Source organism: Nuphar pumila, chromosome 3, assembly GCF_984573655.1.
Source record: "Nuphar pumila chromosome 3, dmNupPumi1.hap1.1, whole genome shotgun sequence".
NCBI lineage: Eukaryota > Viridiplantae > Streptophyta > Magnoliopsida > Nymphaeales > Nymphaeaceae > Nuphar > Nuphar pumila.
The window spans coordinates 138654697-138674690 of NC_143251.1; the positions used below are offsets into that span (position 1 = coordinate 138654697).

The window sequence follows — 19994 nt, forward strand, 5'->3', positions numbered from 1 at the left end:
AATATAGGGAACCATACCCCAAACAACCAAAATTTAAGGCATGTTTGCCTTGGACAGGTGGGGTGAGCCACCACACTTGAGAAAGTTGGTCATGGGACAGTCCTCTGATCAGCTTTCTCAAGTTTCAAGGGAGGAGCATTCTCAAGTGTGAATTACAATCACAATTTGAACTTTGCCATGTTTGTAAAAAGTTGAGAGTGCAATGACTGAGATTTGCAATCACAAGATCCTGTTAAAATCCAACTTTCACAGGGCATTAGAAACCTGCTCTAAGGGCATAGTTGGCAAACTCATGACTCGGATTTAGATCGCCTGACCCTTGATTCACGAGTCAGCGGGTCAACTCAGTAACTCGGACGAGTTAGGACTATGCATTTTCTAGTGTTAAGATATAGAAAAAATCAAACTCCATATTGTATAATCATTAAATTTAGCACATGACATCAATGATTAAGCTATATAAGTATTTAACTAGACATAATTGTTAATATTTATGATTTAAAAACATATGATTGTTTATAAGAAGTGTCCTTTTATGAGCATTATGCATTAAAACCACAAAATGTGTGACAAAAACACATAACATGCATGTGGATCGATCGTCCTGAATTGGTGACCCAGTTGGGGTCCGATCCAGGTTTGACTCGAGCGATTCCCAAGTCAACCTGCGGGGTTTGCCAACTATACCTTTGGGAGAGGAAGGAGACTCGGAATTCTCAAACAGAACCAACCCCGCAACCAACCTAGCCAGTCTGGCTCCTTCGCCTTGATGAGCGGACTGGATTTAGCAAATCTAATGACAAACTGCACTGGTCAATGACCAACTGTTTGCCTCCATAAGACCCAATTCCTTGGAGCCAACATGACCAACTTTCTTTACCAAACAGATTATGGCAAGCTAATCATAGGTTCTTTTATCCATTTTGTTTGTTTCATCTTTGGAGACAGTGACAACACTAATGATTGCCTCATCTTAATGTGCAGGAATGACACTAAATCTCTGACTGACACGCAACAAGCTTAGCGTGCTATATAGACAACATTATTGATTCACACACATTTTCACTGGCAATAACTGAATATCAATGAAATCAATTCCATTACGGAATTACGCAAATGAGTGAAAATCTGTAAGGGGACAAAGTGTACCCGCTCAACAGCTCTAGCTTTTTCTTGTTCGACAGTTTAATTACATCAGAGATTCTCTTCAACACTTCATATCCCTGCAAGTGAAAAAAGAAATCTGATATGCATGTAAGCTCAAGTACTTTGAATCTACAGCCACACAGGAAGCATCTCATGGTACAATCAAACAACACTCAGATTTTGTAGCAGTAAGAAATTCACACACAAAACAGACCAAATAAAATAGTAGAAATCCAACCTTAGAAATAAGCACACTGTCGGGATATATATAAGGACAGACATGCACTCCTGTTTTATTGCACTTCCGTTGAAGTTAAGGGGCAGTTAAATAAGTTCTTTAAACTTTCCAAAACATCTATTCTAAGTTCTAAGTTCTAAATTCTATTATGGTATGAGGATTCATGCATTACAATTGCTTGGCTTGGTCTGCATTTCCTTGCATTGGATTTGCTAATATTTGTTTCTTCTTCAGGTAAGAGATTTGCTTCAATACAACCACACAGACGGTAATGTTGTCATCCACAAAAAATTCCACCCAAATTAGTAAAATATGATTTTTCCCTCTAATCTGCTTCAAGTAAAGCATTCACATTTGTAGCTTTGCATGCCAAAAGATTTTGCCCTTTTCTTATTGAATTTTATTGGTTTTTATTATCAGTTATTTGAGCCAGCAGGCTTGCATCTGTTGAACTTTAATTGGTTTATTTGAGCAGATTCATCTTCAATATACTACTGATAATTTTTTGCTATGTCACCTCGCTACGGGTATGGGTGCAGTACTGAGGGTACGACACAACAATTTCAAAAAATAAGGGTATGGGAATACGGCTATATATATATATATATATAGAGAGAGAGAGAGAGAGAGAGAGTCTAGATCAAGTGTGGATCTAGATCCAGAACCAAACTCCCTTGTTCTCTCTTATTAACACCACCCCACCGCCTCTCTCTCTCTCACCCCCACCCACGTCTCTCTCCCTCTCTTCATAATCCTCACTCATCGCCCCTCTCTCCTCTCTCTCTCTCTTCGTAACCCTCACCCACCGTCCCTCTCCTTCTCTCTCTTTGTAACCCTCACTCCACCGCCTCCCTTTCCCTCTCTCCTCTCTCTTTGTAACCCCGACCCACACTGCCTCTCTCTCCACCTTCGTAACCCCCACCTCTCTCTCTCTGCGAGTAAGAGAAGAGAAGTAGGTTTGGAGTTGGGTCTTAGTTGAACCCGACCCAACCGACAGGCCTATGTACCCGTGCCACACCCGGTACTCCTCCGCGTGTTGGGCCGTGTCGACATGGGTACGTGACCTCTTATGTCGTGTCCCAATGACATAGATTTTTTGTCATGAACATAACTTTCACTTCATCTGTAAAGCTAAGAGGTGTTGGAAAATTCATCATATAGAGAAGATGTAAGGTGTGTTGGTTTTTATTATGAATTATTTCATATATGCATGCATCTATAGAACTTAATTGATTTACTTGACCAAATTCATCTTCAACATAGTATTAACATTTTTTTTGTCATGAACATAACTTTCACTTCATCTGTAAAGCTAAGAGGTGCTGGAAAATTCATCACAAAGAAAATTAAGGAAAGAGAAGATACAAACTCTAACAAGCATCAAACACCATACACTTGGGTTGAATATAATACAACAATTACTAGGATATTTATAGTTAAGAAAATATAGATAGACTAACCAAATATGAGATACAACAAGCAATGGATGATAAACACACGCTTGTGAATATGACACCACACTAGCACTTCACATAAGGCAATTGTAATGAAATAGCGGAAGATACAAAGATGATGCCACTAAGGGCTTACAAGATCATAATCACAAGAGTGCACAAGCACTAACCAATGCCAAGATCTCAATTACAATGTGCACAAGCACAAGTCCAAGTAGGACAACACAATAGCCTACAAAGGGCAACAAAAAAGATAAAAATATATATCTTTATTGAGGAAATGCATAAGCTCAAAAGCATAAAAGAATAGGGGGGAAACACCCCTATTTATATACAACAAAAGAAGGGGAGTGAGATCCACTTGGGGCTCCCACATAGAGACATTGGGATCCCCCAAGGTCTCTATGGTCAAAAGGCTATAGAGCACCCAAGGCTATTATAAATTACAAAAAGTAAAAATAAAAAATAATAAAAAGTGAATTAACTGTTTTCTAGGATAGTTAATTATTACATACGTGAATTGACAAAAATGTCCCTAATGGGCAATAGCTATTAGGGAGCTATATATATATATTAACACCCCCCTCAAACTTATGTTGAAGTGATCGAAAGTTTGCTAAGGAGATAAAGAAATCAAGGTGCAGGGAGAGCTTTGGTGAAGAAATTTGCGAGTTGATACTCTGATGTGACATATGACAACATAATAATTCCTGTCAATTATTCATCATGTACATAACGACAATCTATCTCTATTTGTTTTGTTCGCTCATAGAAGGTGTGGTTACTTGCAATGTAGATTGTACTTTATTGTTGCAAAACATCTTCGAATGTTTTGAGATGATGATACCCATATCTCTTAGAAGACTTTTTAGTCATACAAGCTCCATTGTTGTTGTAGTCATTGCAAGATATTCCGCTTTGGTTAAGGATAACGATATTTTTTGTTGCTTCTTGTATCTCTGTGATATTAGAGAATCTCCTAAAAAGACACAAAAACATGTGGTTGAGATTCTATCATTGGGATTTCCTCCCTAATCAGCATCAATATAAGCAAGCAAATCTAGGGAGGAAGATGAAAATAAAAAATCTCTCTTTGTTATAGTGTTTTCGATATATATGACAATTCTTAACACAACACTCATGTGCACAGTTGTTGGAGCATACTGAAACTGATTGACAGCGTGAATTGGTGATAGATAAGTGAGTGAGTGACCCGATCAATTGACAATAAGGTATAAGATCTTCAAGGAGAATCTTAACTTAGCATTGATCACATCATGGGTTTCTACTTTCTTGTCATCTGAAATATCAGACTTAGCACAAATGTCAGCAACAAGCTTCATCTGAGACAAAATGTACCCTCTGGGAGAGTAGACAACTTCAATGCCAAAAAAACCAAGTGAGATATGTTAAAAAAAATTTAAAACATTTTTAATATCACTAACCCCATGTTTGTCGCTCTCAGTGATTATTATATCATCTACTAAAGTAAAAGTATGACTACTTTAGTACATGTACTTTTAGTAAAAAGAGCAATGTCAATATAATAGAAATGAAAGCCCAAAGAATACATAACACTATTAAATCTATCATACCAAGCCTTTGGAGCCTGTTTAAGACCATACAAGGCCTTCGTAAGTTTGAGAATTTTACCATTTTCAATAATAAATCCCGATGGAGGGTTCATATACACCTTCTCATTTAATTCCCCATTAAAAAAACCATTTTTTACATCAAGTCAATATATGGGCTATTTTTTAATGGATGCAGCTCCTATGAGGGTCCTAACACAGGTCATCCTAGCAATTGTGATGCAGCGAGGAAATCGACACAGTCACGTTAGGGGTTGACGTTGAATGCTAATCTTCCAAAGCACGATCAGTCGTGCAACGACAGATAACTCAATGGAAACGTTGAACAAGGGATCGGATCAATCGATTCAATCAACAGTTTATTATGAAACTGATAAGGGCTATCATGAATGAAAATAGCAAAATGAAAACTTATGGCTGGAATGAAAGAAGAAAGAAAAAAAACAAAATAAAGAAAGAAGACTCTAACTGAACGAGACAGTGGAAAGAAAGCTCAGAAATCCAATATTCTCCTCCGCATGCAACCCTAGAATAGGGTATTTAAAGTGTGCAACTGGATCCGGATCACCCGAGATGACTCCTCTTTGCTGCTGGATCTGGGATGCACAAGCATGTACTCGTCTGGAGTAGGTACGCAGGGGTACATCAGCCCTGCGTCTTGTGGTACCGTGATCTGGGTCGGATCCACTACTTGGGTCCGATCCTCGGTCCCATCGTGCAGGTCCGATCCCCTGCCTAGGTCAGGCTGTATGGATCTGGGTCAATCCTGCTCTGCATCATTCTCCCATGGTTGGGAAGAAGTTGGCTCTGACGACTTGTTGTCTCCACAGTAAGCATATAGATCAGACAAATTGAAGATAGGCGAAATGTGTCAATCTTCAGGCAGTTCAAGGAGGTAGGCATTTGGACCCAATCGATAGAGGATCTTGAAACGACCATATTTCCTAAAACTCAATTTACCATAAGTACTCACTAGGAAACGCTTTGGACGCAGGTAAACCCATACTAACTGACCAACTTGAAAATGGATATCTCGACGACCCTAATCCACGAAAGCTTTGTAAGCTTCATAACTCTCAACAAGTTTGGCTCGGACCTGTCTATGTATATCATGCATGTACTCAACGGCATCAAACGCGTCCGGGGCTGGGTCTGGAAGACTAGACACAGGTGCGAGATCTACTACATGGGTTGGTGACCGCCCATAAACCACTTGAAAAGGAGACTTTCCCATGGACCGGTTGATGGAACTATTGTAGGCGAACTCGGCTTGCAGCAAGACTAGATCCCAAGTTTTTACATTTTCACGAACTACACTCCTTAGTAGGTTCCCTAAGGTACGGTTCACAACTTCGGTTTGGCTATCGGTTTGTGGGTGGTATGCACTGCTAAACTGGAATTTGGTTTTCAATAAGGCCCACAATGATTTCAAAAAATGGCTCATGAAGCAAGCGTCACGATCTGAGGTGATCATATGAGGCAATCCATGAAAGCGGGCCACGTCCTTGAAGTAGGATGAAGCTACTAACGAGGCGTCAGTGGTTCGCTTACACGGGACAAAATAGCTATTTTGGAAAACTGGTCAACCACCACTAAGATGGAATCAAAACGACGCGAGGTTCTAGGAAGACCCACAATAAAATCCATGGAAACATGTTCCCAAGGTCACTGAGGGATGGGCAACGGAGTATACAAACCACTATTCTGACGTCGACCCTTGGACACTCGACAACTTTGAACAAACTTGACAACATCTTTGTGCATTTTGAGCCAAAAGTATCGTTCATCTAACAGTGCAAACGTCTTATCATGTCCAAAATACCCAGCTAGTCCCCCTTCATGCAACTCGAAAATCAATTGTAGCCTAAGAGAGAATGCTGGCACACATAACTTATTACCTCGAAAGAGGTAACCGTTATGTATAACGAACCGTGGGTCTATCATGCTAGAAGAGGAGAGGCACCCTTCCCAGACCGACTGAAAATCAGGGTCTATCAGGTACAATTCCTTGCATTGCTCAAACCCAATGACCTGCAAGAAAATAGTCATCAAAAGACTATTCTTCCTGCTAAGTGCGCCAACTACCTTGTTCAGAGTACCAGATTGATGGTGAATCATGAAAATGTACTCTTGCAAAAAACTGACCCACTTGGCATGTCTAGCACTCAACTTCTTTTGGCTATTTAAATACTTCAACGCCTAAACTCCTTATAAATGAGATAATGCCTCCAATAACGAAGGGCTTGCACAACGGCATAGAACTCGACATTATAAGTGGAGTACCGGTACCTACAATCGCACGGACTTTGGCGGGATCCGTCGTTACTCCATCAGACGACACAATAAAACCCCAAAATACCACACTTGACGTCATAAACTCACACTTATTGACATTGACATACAGCTTCCCCCCGCCTTAAAATCTCTAGGACTTGACGCAAATGACTCAAATGATCAGACAAAAAAGAACTATAGATCAAAATGTCATCGAAATATACAACAACAAACTTCCCTATACAAGGACGCAACACTTGGGTCATCATGTTCATGAAAGTACTCGAGGCATTTGATAACCCCAATGGCATGACTAACCACTCATACAATCCATCACGTGTCTTGAATGTCGTCTTCCACTCATCCCCCTCTCGGATACGGATTTGGTGGTACCCACTCTTTAAATCAATTTTGAAAAAAAATAAAGGCACCGGCCAACATATCAAACATGTCATCCAATCGAGGAATGGGAAAACGGTACTTGACAGTGATGCGATTGATCGCTCCTGTCAACACACATGCGCATGGACCCATCTTTCTTAAGAGTGAGCAGGGCGGGCACTACGCAAGGGCTCACACTCTCATGAATAAAACCCTTTTGCAATAACTCTTGAACATGCCTCAACAACTCGGCATGCTCGGATGGGTTCATGCGATGTGCGGGGAGGTTAGGTAAACTCGACCCCGGGACCAAATCGATGGCATGCTGCACCACCCTCATCGAAGGTAGACCATCAGGAAGGTCGTTTGGCATAATGTCGCGAAACTCCTCAACAAGGGGCGCGATGTCTGCGGGAACAGGCAACGACGTACTCATAGACGGCTTGACCGCCAGGGCATAACAATAATCGTCCGCCCTACAATGGTTCAAGAAAGTCCGGTATGATAAGCCCGCGAGCCGGGGAACTCGCTCAGACTTGTCCACAGTGGGAAAACCGGTCTCCTTGATATGGAGAAGGATTATTTTATGACCCTTAAAAATAAATATGTGTTCCTACGCCCATCGTGAATTGTCTTGCGATCAAACTGCCAGGGACGTCCCAAAAGAATATGACACACACTCATAGGGGCTACGTCACACCACACCTCATCGTGGTAATGCTCTCCCATAGAGAACCGAACTAGACAACGCTGGGTAATGGGAACCTCATTTCCTCCTTTGAACCATGCCATCTTGTATGGTTGGGACAATTTCTCATTTTCAGGTTCAGGGTGGACACAACACTCTCTGAAACCATATTCTCACAAGCCTCAGTATTAATGATAACATCGCACGCATTCCCCTCACAGTTGTACCAGGTCCTAAAAATGTTATTCTGCAACCATCTTGCAGGAGTCGACTCTCAGGGTGCGGTCAAAACATGACGGATGGACAACAAATTTTCGACGTTACCATCGAACTCTACGACTTCCTTCTCATTCTCTCCCTCAACCGACGACTCACCCTCACTCTCACTATCGGATGCGGACTCAACAATACCCGCGATGAAATGGGCATTCTTGTTCATGGTGGGGCACTTGGATGCTACGTGTCGTAACTCCTGACACCTAAAACAACGGATGGTTGACTCACTAGGTTTGGACTTGGACCTGGTATGGTAGGCTGGTCAGGCTTGCTAGAGTCTGCTCTTGGGGTAAACATTGAGTCTTCCTTGGGGAGCTTGCTCCCCTGGTTGGGAAACTCGACTTGGGTCGACTGGACTGGTTACTTCGGGAGACTCTATATTCCTACCTCCTTTTCAATTTTTTTCTCCACATTCATGGCATAACTGCTGGCATGATCCAATAACTCGACTGTGATACAACTGAAATCATCAGAATTAGCAGGACAAAGACCTGAAATCTCCTTGATTTGCACTCGCAGGGATAGACTATGAAACTCAGCAGTGTACTCCACCACGGTACGGGTGCCTTGACGCAGGGTCAGGTACTCCTTGTAAACTCTCTCGGCGTGGTCTGAAGGCATGAACTTAGACTGCATCTCCTCTCATGCCTGCACGCGCTCTAGTCCCTGTCGTTCCCTCGACCTCTGTAGCTCAACCCACCATGTCTGCGCTAGGCCTCTCAACCGAGTGGACGCTAGAGAGACACGACGGTGCTCGGCTACTGTGTGGTAATCAAAGAAAAATTGTACGGCATAGGCCCAGTCGAAGAACTGCTCCGCATCGAATCGTCTTGCGAACTCCAGGAGGTCTAGCTTCACCCCGTATGTGGAGGGGTGCTCTGGTGCTCTCTGCTGACGAGTCTCCATCATTCTTGCGGGGTACTTGTTCCAGAAAGCGTCATCATCTATCATGACATCATCACCTTCCCCACGATACTGCTCGCCTGGTAGTTGGTGCTGACGAACTCTAAAGACGTGTGGTTGGTGCTCAGGTTGCATCGGCCCATGATGAATCAGCACGGTGGTTGCTGGAATCGTCCTCGGTCTGGCCCGCCCGTGAGTGGGAACTATCTGCGGCAGGCGTTGAGGCACCGGTATGACAGGAGGTCCTACCAAAGGTGGACGGGCTGGTCGGGTCTCGGGCTCTAGGTGGGTAGGAACAGGATAATATGGGTTTAGGTTAAGGGTTGGGCTAGGGTAGAAGTAGTGGGTCGGTTATGGTACTGGGTTTTGGATCGGGGACGGGTTCACAGATTGGGCCTGGTAGAGGCATTGGGTTTGGTTGGTGTAGTACTGAGATGATTCACCCGATCGGATCTGGATCGGGCCAAGTCCTAAACTATTCGTCGAACCCAGAATGGGGTAGGTAGGATCAGGGATCGAGTTGTGGTGCAAAAAGGCCTGGTTAGAACTCGATCCTTGATCCATAACAGGATGGGTCTAGTTTTGACCTAGCTCAAATTCAAACTGGAGCTCTGTCTGAGTCTGATATAGGTTTGGGTCGATATTTGATCTATTTTGGGGCTCAAAACTAGTGGGTTGGGTCTGATTTGGGGCGAACCGCGAACCGAACCCAACTGGGTAGGTCGAGTATGGTGGTTCGAGACTCGGACCCACTCCCTGGGACCCAAAGGATGGTCCTTGAGATCTGGATCTGGGTCCCGCTGTCACAAACTCTGGTCCGAACCCTCTCGAGTTCGGACCCATCCACAGGGTTCCACCACCCTCTGCACGTTGGTGGGCTCCAGCAGCGCCCCCGCGCGCAGGCTCGGGAAAGTGGACCTGATCAGTCCCCTGCTCGGGATGATGTAATTGCGCCAGCAGCCTGGCCCAGCGTCACACTGGGCCCTTACAAACCAGACCCAAACTGCAACACTGGCACCGTAGCACAAGACCAAGCCTGCACACCCGAGCTGACGTTGGGAGACACGGCCAGGGCTCCTTGGTTTGGCTGGCAAGCATCGATGGTCTGATTAGCAGCCGTGACTGAGTCCGTCGTTAGAAAAGGTACCAGATGTGGGGCGGTGGCCCAACCACAAGAGATCGGTTGACCCGGTTCGGCTGCGGTAGCATCTACTTGACTGTTTGCGCCGTCACCCAATCCTGCTACCGTTTTCAGCATAGAAGTCGCGCGCGCCTCCCCGGACGACTCGATGACCACGATTTGATCTTTGATTCCATCCAGTCGTTTCGACATGCCAGCTACGTCCTTATTTACGCGTAGCATGTTTTCTTGGATCTTGGTCATCATGTCGCTCATCTGCATCATCGAATCTTCATTGTCGGTTTCCTCGCGCTCCTTCCCACTCAGAGGATCGTTCCTAGCCTCTTGTGCCATGTCGTTGACCAAGGAGGAGGCTTGGTGCTCTGATACCACTTTGATGCAGCGAGGGAATCGACACAGTCACGTTAGGGGTTGACGTTGAATGCTAATCTCCCAAGGCACGATCAGTCGTGCAGCAACAGATAACTCAATGGAAACGTTGAATAAGGGATTGGATCAATCGACCCGATCAACAATTTACTATGAAACTGATAAGGGCTATCATGAATGAAGATAGTAAATAGCAAAATGAAGCTGGAATGAAAGAAGAAAGAAAAAAAAAATAAAGAAAGAAGATTGTAGCCGAACGAGACAGAGGAAAGAAAGCCCAGAAATCCAATATTTTCCTCCGCACGCAACCCTAGAATAGGGTATTTAAAGTGTGCAACTGGATCCGGGTCTCGGGTCCAGCCCTGGACCCGAGATGACTCCTCTTTGCTGCTGGATCTAGGACGCACAGGCCTGTGCTCGTTTGGAGTAGGTACGCAAGGGTACATCAGCCCTGCGTCTTGGTACTGTGATCTGGAATGGATCCACTACTTGGGTCCGATCCTCAGCCCCATTGTGCAGATCTGGTCCCCTGCCTGGGTCAGGCTGTATGGATCTGGGTCGATCTGGCTCTGCATCAAATTGGTACAAAGGTTTCCTTATAATCAATTACATATTCTTGAGAGTATCCTTTGGCGACTAACCTAACTTTATATCTTTTTAGGGTCCCATCACTTCTGGTTTTAACCTTAAACACCCATCTACATCCTATAGCTTTCTTTCCTAAGGGTAATGAAGTTTCTTCTCAAGTTTTAGCCATTTTGAAAGCATCTAATTTAACATTCATTGCTTCAACCCAATATGGAAGACTTTTGGCTTCATTATAGTGTGAAGGTTCATAAAAGGAATGTAAGGCTATTAAACATGCTCAATAATTTGGTGTCAAAGTATCATATGATATAAACCTATTAGGTGGGATAGAGACCCGATTGGATCTCCTAAGTGAGGTTTCTTCTATAGGAAAATTATGTATATATTTTTTCTAAAGAACTTGGAAAATTTCTTTGCTCAGGTCGGGTATACACTTGTATTGGTTTATCAATAACATTATCATTACTTGATGGTGATTCAACATTTTCAACATTAGAATGCCCATCATTATCACCAATATCACTCAAGGAGTTATCATTCGAAGAAACATCACAAGAGGTTAATTCTTTTTGTGGTAAGAGATCAAATAAAAAGTTATAATCTACTTTCTCTTTTTCCTTAGTTTTCTCAAGTCCATTTTCATTTTCTAAAAAAGTCACATCTTTAGAGACATGTTTGTTATTCTTGAAATCAAAACATCTAAAGCCTTTTTGGTTTTCTCCATAACCCATGAAGACACATTCAAAGGCTTTTGTAGATAATTTATCTCTTTTATGCAAAAAGACATAACACTTCAACCAAAAATTCTTAAGAGTTTATAATCGGAGGGTTCTTTCAAATAGTTTTTCATATGGAGAAATATTTTATAGGGATAATGAGGGCATTCTATTTATCAAGTTGATGTTAGAACAGCCTCGGCCCAAAAGCTCTTTAAAACATCTTTAGAGATAAGTAGGGTTCTAGCGGTTTTCATAATATGTATGTTTTCTTTCGGCTAACCCATTTTGTTGAAGAGTTCTTGAACAAGATTTTTTGTGACAAATTTAATTTTGTTTTAAATAATTTTGAAATTCATTGGATAGATATTCACTACCCGAGTCAGATCTAAGGATGAAAATATTACTTTGAAATTGATTTTTAATAATCATATGAAATTCTTTAAAATAAGAAAATACATTGGATTTGAGATTAAGGAAGTAAATCCATACATATCTATTAAAATCATCAATAAATGTAACATACTAGAAATATTCTCCTTTTGATATGATGGGGAAAGGCCTCCACACATCGGAACGTACTAATTCAAAAGGTTTTTTTGAGACAAATGTTCTATTAAGAAATGGAATAGCTTTAATTTTTTCAAAAATACAATCATTGCAAATCAAATCTTTTTCATTACAAAAATTTTCCCTAAAAGGGAAAAGATACATCTTTGAATAACTTGGATATCCAAGTCTCTTATGTCAAGTTTCAATATCTTTATCTTGGACATGGTTATAAAATGCTTATGAAGGGAGATTAAAGAATCCATGAAATAAAGATCTCCTCTCCTATGAACTTGCCCAATCCGCTTCCGGATCGGAGATCCTGCACGAAGCACTCCTTAGATATAAAGGAGATTTCACATCCATGATCAGATATTTGACAAACTGAAAAAAGATTCAAAATTAGTTTTGAAACAACTCTAATTTTTGTAACACAACAGCTTTGAGAAGAATCTAATCTTCTAATACTTTTAATTTGCAAGGATGTTTCATCAGCGGTAGAAACATAGAAAGTTTTTGAATTAGTACATACATTGGATAGTTCATTTTCATGTGGAGTCATGAAAAGAAGCTCCTGAATCAAGGATCCAAGAATACATACCCGAAGGAGACGATGATGCTATCGCAGCCCCCAAAGTTGATGGAGATTTAAGTGGTTGTTGGAGTGCCTCCGATAGTTGAGTAAGCAAAAAATATCTCCTTTTTTAATGGATTCTTCTCTCTTTGGTATAGTCTTTTCAACGGAAGTTGCTTTGTTTTTGGAAGTGTCATCGTTTTTGGAAGTGTTATTGAGTTTGGGACAATTAGCTTTCTAATATTCACCATTATAGTTATTTTGCCTCTCAAAGTGTGAAGGCTTATAAGTTTTTACATGGTTGTCAGGTTTAGAACGGCCAAAACTTCATCTCCCGTTTTAACCACGAATTTCTTCCTGACATGTTTCGGCAACCGCATCTTCCAAAAGAAGAGGTTTAGATCTATGGAGGAGAGAAGATTTAACTTGATCAAATTCGGGCTTAAGCCCATGTAAAAATTGGAAAAAGTGTTCTTTTTTTATTTGTTTTTTTCTTAGCTTCACATCTTCATTAACAACCACTTCGGTTCAAGAAGAGATAATTCATCCTATAGTGGACCAAGGGCACTAAAATAATCACGAACACTCATCTCACCTTGTTTGATGGTTCGTATCTTTTCTTGCAAGAAAATTTGTCGTGCAGGGTCTTTTTGAGTACCTTAAAAAAGAACCAAGTCTTATTGGCTTTACAAAATTTGCCAATGTCAGCACATATCTTGAGCTCAACATTGTTCATAAACCATGCAAGAATTTTAGCATGGTTATTTTATCAATCCTCTACCTTAATTTGATGGTCTTGAATGACTTTCATACATGGATCACCTTCTAAGGCTTTCTCTTGATCTCCTTCTCTTTTGGTGAGCATGAATTGCGGCTTCGGAATGGTGCCTATTACATGTCCCTTCGGACAACTGTGCATGGGGCAAAACCATGGCGTGGATGGATTTAGAGCTCCAAATAGACTTATATAATGCAGTGTTGATAAAGCAAAGTTCAATCTCCAAGCCTTCAATATTCTTCACAATAAATGTTGATCAACCAACACAATATCTGACTCCATTGACTGGGTTTAAAGATATTGAGGTTTAACTTGATCATGAGTTGTGACAACAGAAAATAAACCATGTGAGTGTCTGGTGTTTTGGTGTTGCAATGAGGCAAACCCCAAATAATAACCAAATGCAAGAATATAGCCTGGAATTCAGGTTAGACACCATCCTTCAACTATTATTTATCTTTCTGACCAAATGACTTTCCAAATCTAAATAATACACAAAATAACCACCTTATCAGGATCATTGAAATATGAAGTAGATAGACCAATCTCAAAGAATTTTACAAGCAAGTAGATGGATCCAGAATACATTTAAGAGTGCATACAGTATTTTAAATGCAAATGTTCAAAAAAATATTCACCATTTGAATTGGATGGCATTGATATATAATAGGCTCAGAGACCTCCAGTTGACAGCAGGGAAGGATATGGGAAGTTAAAATGGAGAATCCTAGACTTGTGCCACCATAGTGAAAATTGAGAGCATTTTCTACATTTCCCCAACACCCCACTACAATCAGGAGCAAGAGCAACTCATGCCACCTGGATACGTGTACATGAGATATAGCCCAGTATAATGAGCAACAAGAGCAACTCGTTTTCTACATTTCCCAAGCATCCAAGTACAATCAGGAACTAGAGCAACTCCTGTCATCTGGACAGATGTGTGAAAATCTCTATAAAAAGAGATTTTGTGTATAAACACAATGCCGGAACCACGAAGTGTGCACAAAGGCACAAAGGAGAACTCTCACAAGTGCACAAAGGCACGGATACACATGCACAAGGGCATAAAAAATATCAACTTTAATAACTTGAGTCCCAAAAGCGGCTTTACAAAAAGAATTGTTATTGCATATATACACTCACAAAAAAGTATATGTTTACAAGGGCCACTAAGGCCTATTTATAATACAAAGAGGTGACTGTTGGGTGCAGCTCCAACAGCTACATGGAGTTGTCCCTTTCACAACAGTCAAAAAGAAAAAGGTGTAAAAGGCAAAAGGAAATAAAAAAGAAAAAGGAAAAATGTTAGCCCATTAGGGTGGCTGATGCCTATTGAGTTAAAGGACTGAAATACCCATGATGGGTATTTCAGTTTACAGTGGAGTATATGACATCTCATTATATATAAAAGAGACATAATATTTTAACACCCCCCCTCAAACTTAGGGTGAGACAACCGAAAGTTTGCCAAGAAGAAAGTTAAATCTTGAAGAACACAGCGCCTTGGTGAAAAAGTTTGTCAGTTGATATTCTAATGTAACATAAGGAAGGTCAATGGTTCTTCTTAAATATTCTTCACGAACATAGTGGCAGTCCATCTCGATATGCTTCGTGCGCTCATGAAATGTGTGATTTTTGGCAATATAGATTGCACTTTTATTATCACAATATAATTTTGTGGGCCCTTGAACTTGAATATTCATATCTTCCAACAAACTACGAATCCAAACAATCTCCATGGTAGTAGATGTCATGGCTCTATACTCAGCTTCGGTGGATGAAAGCGATACTTTTTGTTGTTTCTTGCATCTCCAAGAGATTAATGATTCACCTAAAAAAAATACATAAACCAGTGGTGGAGTGATGGTTATTTGGGTCACCTCCCCAATCAGAGTCAGTATAAGTAATTAAACTTAATTCAAACGTAGAAGATAGAAATACTCCCTTATTTACTGTACCCTTTATGTATCTGGTGATACGAAGGATGACGCTCATATGGACTGTAGTAGGTGCATGTTGAAATTTACTAGCAACATGTATTGCATGAGAAATATCAAGCCTGGTAATGCTGAGATACGTTAAGGATCCAACCAGTTGCCGGTAAGATGTGGGATCTTTTAGGAGAATCCCATCATCAATCTTCATCTTTGAACCTACTATTTCAGAAGTTTCGCAGACCTTGTCATCTGTGGTTCCTGATCTGTCAAAAATCTCACAAGCAAGTTTAGTTTGAGACAAAAAATAGCCTATGTGAGAATAGGCAACCTCAATTCCCAAAAAATTTGTCAGAAATCCTAAGTCTGACATTTCAAATCTTGAAGTCAAAATAGATTTAATGCTCTTAATTCCTTTGATATCATCACCTGTTATTAACATATCATCAACATATAACAATAATATAACAATCCCTGCATCAGATTTCTTAACAAACAAAGCAGTGTCAATATAGCATGAAGTGAAACCATTTCCAGTCGTTACATTGTTAAACCTATCGTGCCAAGCCTTGGGAGCTTGTTTCAAGCCATAAAGAGCTTTACGAAGACGAAGAACTTTATTTTTAGGAATTTTCATACCAGGCGAAGCATCCATGTAGACTTTTTCATTAAGATCACCAGAAAGGCATTTTTGACATCCATTTGGTAAATATTCCATTTTTTAATGGAAGCAATGGTGATGAGGCATCTGACAGTAACCATGCGAGCTACTGGAGCAAATGACTCTTCATAGTCAATCTCGTATTCTTGACTATACCCTTTAGCTACAAGACGAGCTTTATACCTCTCAAGAGATTCATCACTCTTGGTTTTGACTTTGAACACCCATCGACATCCTATAGTTTTCTTTCCACTGAGAAGCGTTTGAAATTCCCAAGTGTTGGCTTTTCTAAGCGCTTTAAGTTCACTTTCCATGGCTTCTCTCCATTCAATACATCGTTTGGCATCTTCAAAAAAAATCGGTTCAAAATATGAGTGAATGGCACCTAAGCAAGCCCGATATTTAGGAGAGAAAGAGTCAAAAGACACGAATCTAGAGGGAGTTCATCTAGTTCTCTCGGTTCTTCTAGGGTTTGAATCATGTGAGGGGATAGATTCGCTAGGTTCACTATACTGCTCAATAGCACTTCTAAAAGTGCGTCTATCTCTATGAGTTCAGGTGATAGGGTCTTTAGTTATATTTTTTTCTTGAGAGGTAGTAGGGTTAGAGTTATTGTTGATTTCAACCACTTCATTGTCACTGTTATATTTTGATTCATCATCACTAGAGATATCATCATCTTTAGATAAAAGATCAAAGAGAAAGGAATAGTCGGCATTTTCTAAATGAGATTCATTCTTTTCAAAACCACTATCATTTTCCAAAAAAGTTATATTCCTTGAGACATATAACTTATCATTTTTAGTATCATAACATCAAAACCCTTTTTCGGTTTCGAAGTAGCCAAGAAAGGCACAAGGAATGGCTTTAGGTGAGAGTTTATCACTCTTATATGTAAGGACAAAGCACTTACAACAAAAAACTCTCAATCTATTATAATTGGGTTCTTTTTCATATAGAGTTTCAAAAGGAGAGATTTTATCTAAATTTTTGGATGGGAGACGATTAATAAGATAAACTGAAGCAAGAGCCGCTTTGACCCAAAAAAAAAAATGGAATACTTTGGAAAATAAAAAGGGTTCTAGTGGTTTCAATGAAATGCCTATGCTTCCTTTCGACTAACCCATTTTGTTGTGGGGTCTTAGGACACGATCTTTGATGGACAATATCATAGTCTTCAAGATTTTTTAAATTCATTGGAAAGATATTCGCCTCCGGAATCGGTCCTAAATAACTTTAAATTACTATTAAATTGATTTTTAATTATCATATGATATGATTTAAAACATGAAAACACTTCATGCTTATGTTTAAGGAAATATATCTAACAATATCGAGAAAAATCATCCACAAAAATCACATAATAGGCAAAGCCTCCTTAGATATGACGGGTGTCGGTCCCCAAACATCCGAATGAACAATTTCAAAAGGTTTTGTGGTAAACATAGATCTTTGTTCAAAAGGCATACTTCTCATTTTTCCAAGAATACAATCATTACAAGAGAAAGTAATTTTACAAAGATTTTTAATAAAATGCAAATAGGATAACTTGATGATGTTGGGATGACCAAATCTTTTCTGCCAAACATTTATGTCTTTATGTTGGGCCACATTACAAAAAGGGGTTTTAGGGATTTGAAGAGAATCCACATAGTACAAGTCTCCCTTCCTAGAGTCTTCCCCAATCAACTTCCCGGGACGGTGATCCTGTATTAAACATTTATTAGATGAAAATTGAATGTCACATCCAAGGTCCGAGAGTTGAGAGACGGAAAGTAAGTTCAAATTCAATTTAGGTATAAATCTAATTTTGGGAATAAAGAAATTTTGAGTTTCAAAGTTTCCAATCCCCTTAATTTCAAGAGAAGTGTCATACGCGGTTGAAACAAAAGATGGTGACAAACTTTTAGAATATTCGGAAAGAGAAGAAAAGTTTAGAGACATGAAATGAAGCACCCGAGTCTAAAAGCCAATAAGTTTTACCTGGAGGGGAAGGGGTAGATACGACGACACCGGAAATGGCTCCCTTAACAAGAGGTTGAAGAGCTTCCAGAATTTGATTCAAAGAGAGAGCTCCATTTGTGAAAGTAGATGCTCCTTCTTCTTTTTGAGGTTGGGATGTGGTAGCCATAGCCAATAATTTCTTTCATTTGGGACAAACCGGTTTGATGTGTCCCGGTTCCTTGCAAAAGTGACACACAATTTTGCTATAGTCCCTTCTACCGCCTTGTCCTCCATTGAATCCTTGATTTTGATTTTGATTTTGATTTTTAAAATGTGGAGGCTTATATGTCCTCAAGTTGTTTCCGGGCCTAGAAACCGCATTCACCCCATCACATTCTTATGGATTTGTGGGCATTGCAATAACACTTCTTTGCTTGCTAATGCCCATCCAAGTTTCCTCGCCACTTAATTTTGTAATGACGTCTTCTAGAGAAGGCGAGGTGGAGGATAGAAGAGAAGATCTAATTTGCTGGAACTCGGGCATTAGCCCATTCAAAAAATTAAAAAATCGATCTTCTTCTAATTGCTTATGACGAAGCTCTATAGCCTCTCCACTCCACTTTGGTTCGAGCATAGCAAGCTCATCCCAAACGGAAGAGAGTTCGGCAAAATACTCCCTTATAGTCATTTCCCCTTGGAAAAGAGTTAACGCCCTCTTTTGGAGATAATACTTATGGGACAAATCCCTAGAGGTATACATCTTTTCAAGATACTCCCATGCTTGAGATGCATTTTTGAACTTTATAATATTGGCATTGATTCTCGTCTCAACGGAGGAAAAGATCCATGACAAGATTTTGAAATTCTTCATTTCCCACTCATGTTTTTTGCTATATTCTTCAAGAGCCTTGGTTCGATCATCTCCCTCAAGAATTGTTATTTTCCCTCTTTCGACCAAAGTGATTTTAGGCTCCGGTTCCGGAATCGAACCTTGAACGTAACCCCAAAGGCCCTTTCCTTTGATGTGGGTTTCTATATTGCCGACCCAAACATGATAGTTCGAACCACTAAGTTTAAAACCAAGGGAGAAGTGGGAGTCTTTTTCGCCCATTAGAGAGGATAGAAGATGAGGAAAACCACGTACCTCAAAAGTTTTTCACGTCTTTCTTGACAAGAGAAGCTTCTAAAATATTGCCCGAGAAGGATGACTCACTTCAATCTTCAAAATCTTGAAGGCACGATTTTTGAGGCACCCGAAAATGAGGATACGCACGATCCTCCTTCAACGAGGCTCTGATACCATGTGAAAATCTCTATAAAAAGAGATTTTGTGTATAAACACAATGCTGGAACCACGAAGTGTGCACAAAGACACAAAGGAGAACTCTCACAAGTGCACAAAGGCACGGATACACATGCACAAGGGCATAAAAAATATCAACTTTAATAACTTGAATCCCAAAAGGGGCTTTACAAAAAGAATTGTTATTGCATATACACTCACAAAAAAGTATATGTTTACAAGGGCCACTAAGGCCTATTTATAATACAAAGAGAAGCCATAGGGTGCAGCTCTATATGACTGTTGGAGCTGCACCCAACGGTCACATTTGTGATCGTTGGGGCAGCTCCAACAGCTATATGGAGTTGTCCCTTTCACAACAGTCAAAAAGAAAAAGGTGTAAAAAGCAAAAGTAAATAAAAAAGAAAAAGGAAAAATGTTAGTCCATTAGGGTGGCTGACGTCTATTGAGTAAAAGGACTGAAATACCCCTGATGGGTATTT

At 40.4% G+C, this 19994-nt stretch overlaps 1 protein-coding gene across 2 annotated transcripts in view; it reads right to left on the minus strand.

The window, feature by feature from the left end:
• PARP2 (poly(ADP-ribose) polymerase) overlaps positions 1–19994 on the minus strand; it is a 48054-nt gene that overhangs the window by 14578 nt on the left and 13482 nt on the right. For both annotated transcript variants that reach the window (XM_090000282.1, XM_090000283.1), the window contains exon 8: positions 1150–1223. In XM_090000282.1, coding sequence (XP_089856408.1) covers positions 1150–1223 — 74 coding nt within the window. The remainder of the gene's footprint in view (positions 1–1149; positions 1224–19994) is intronic.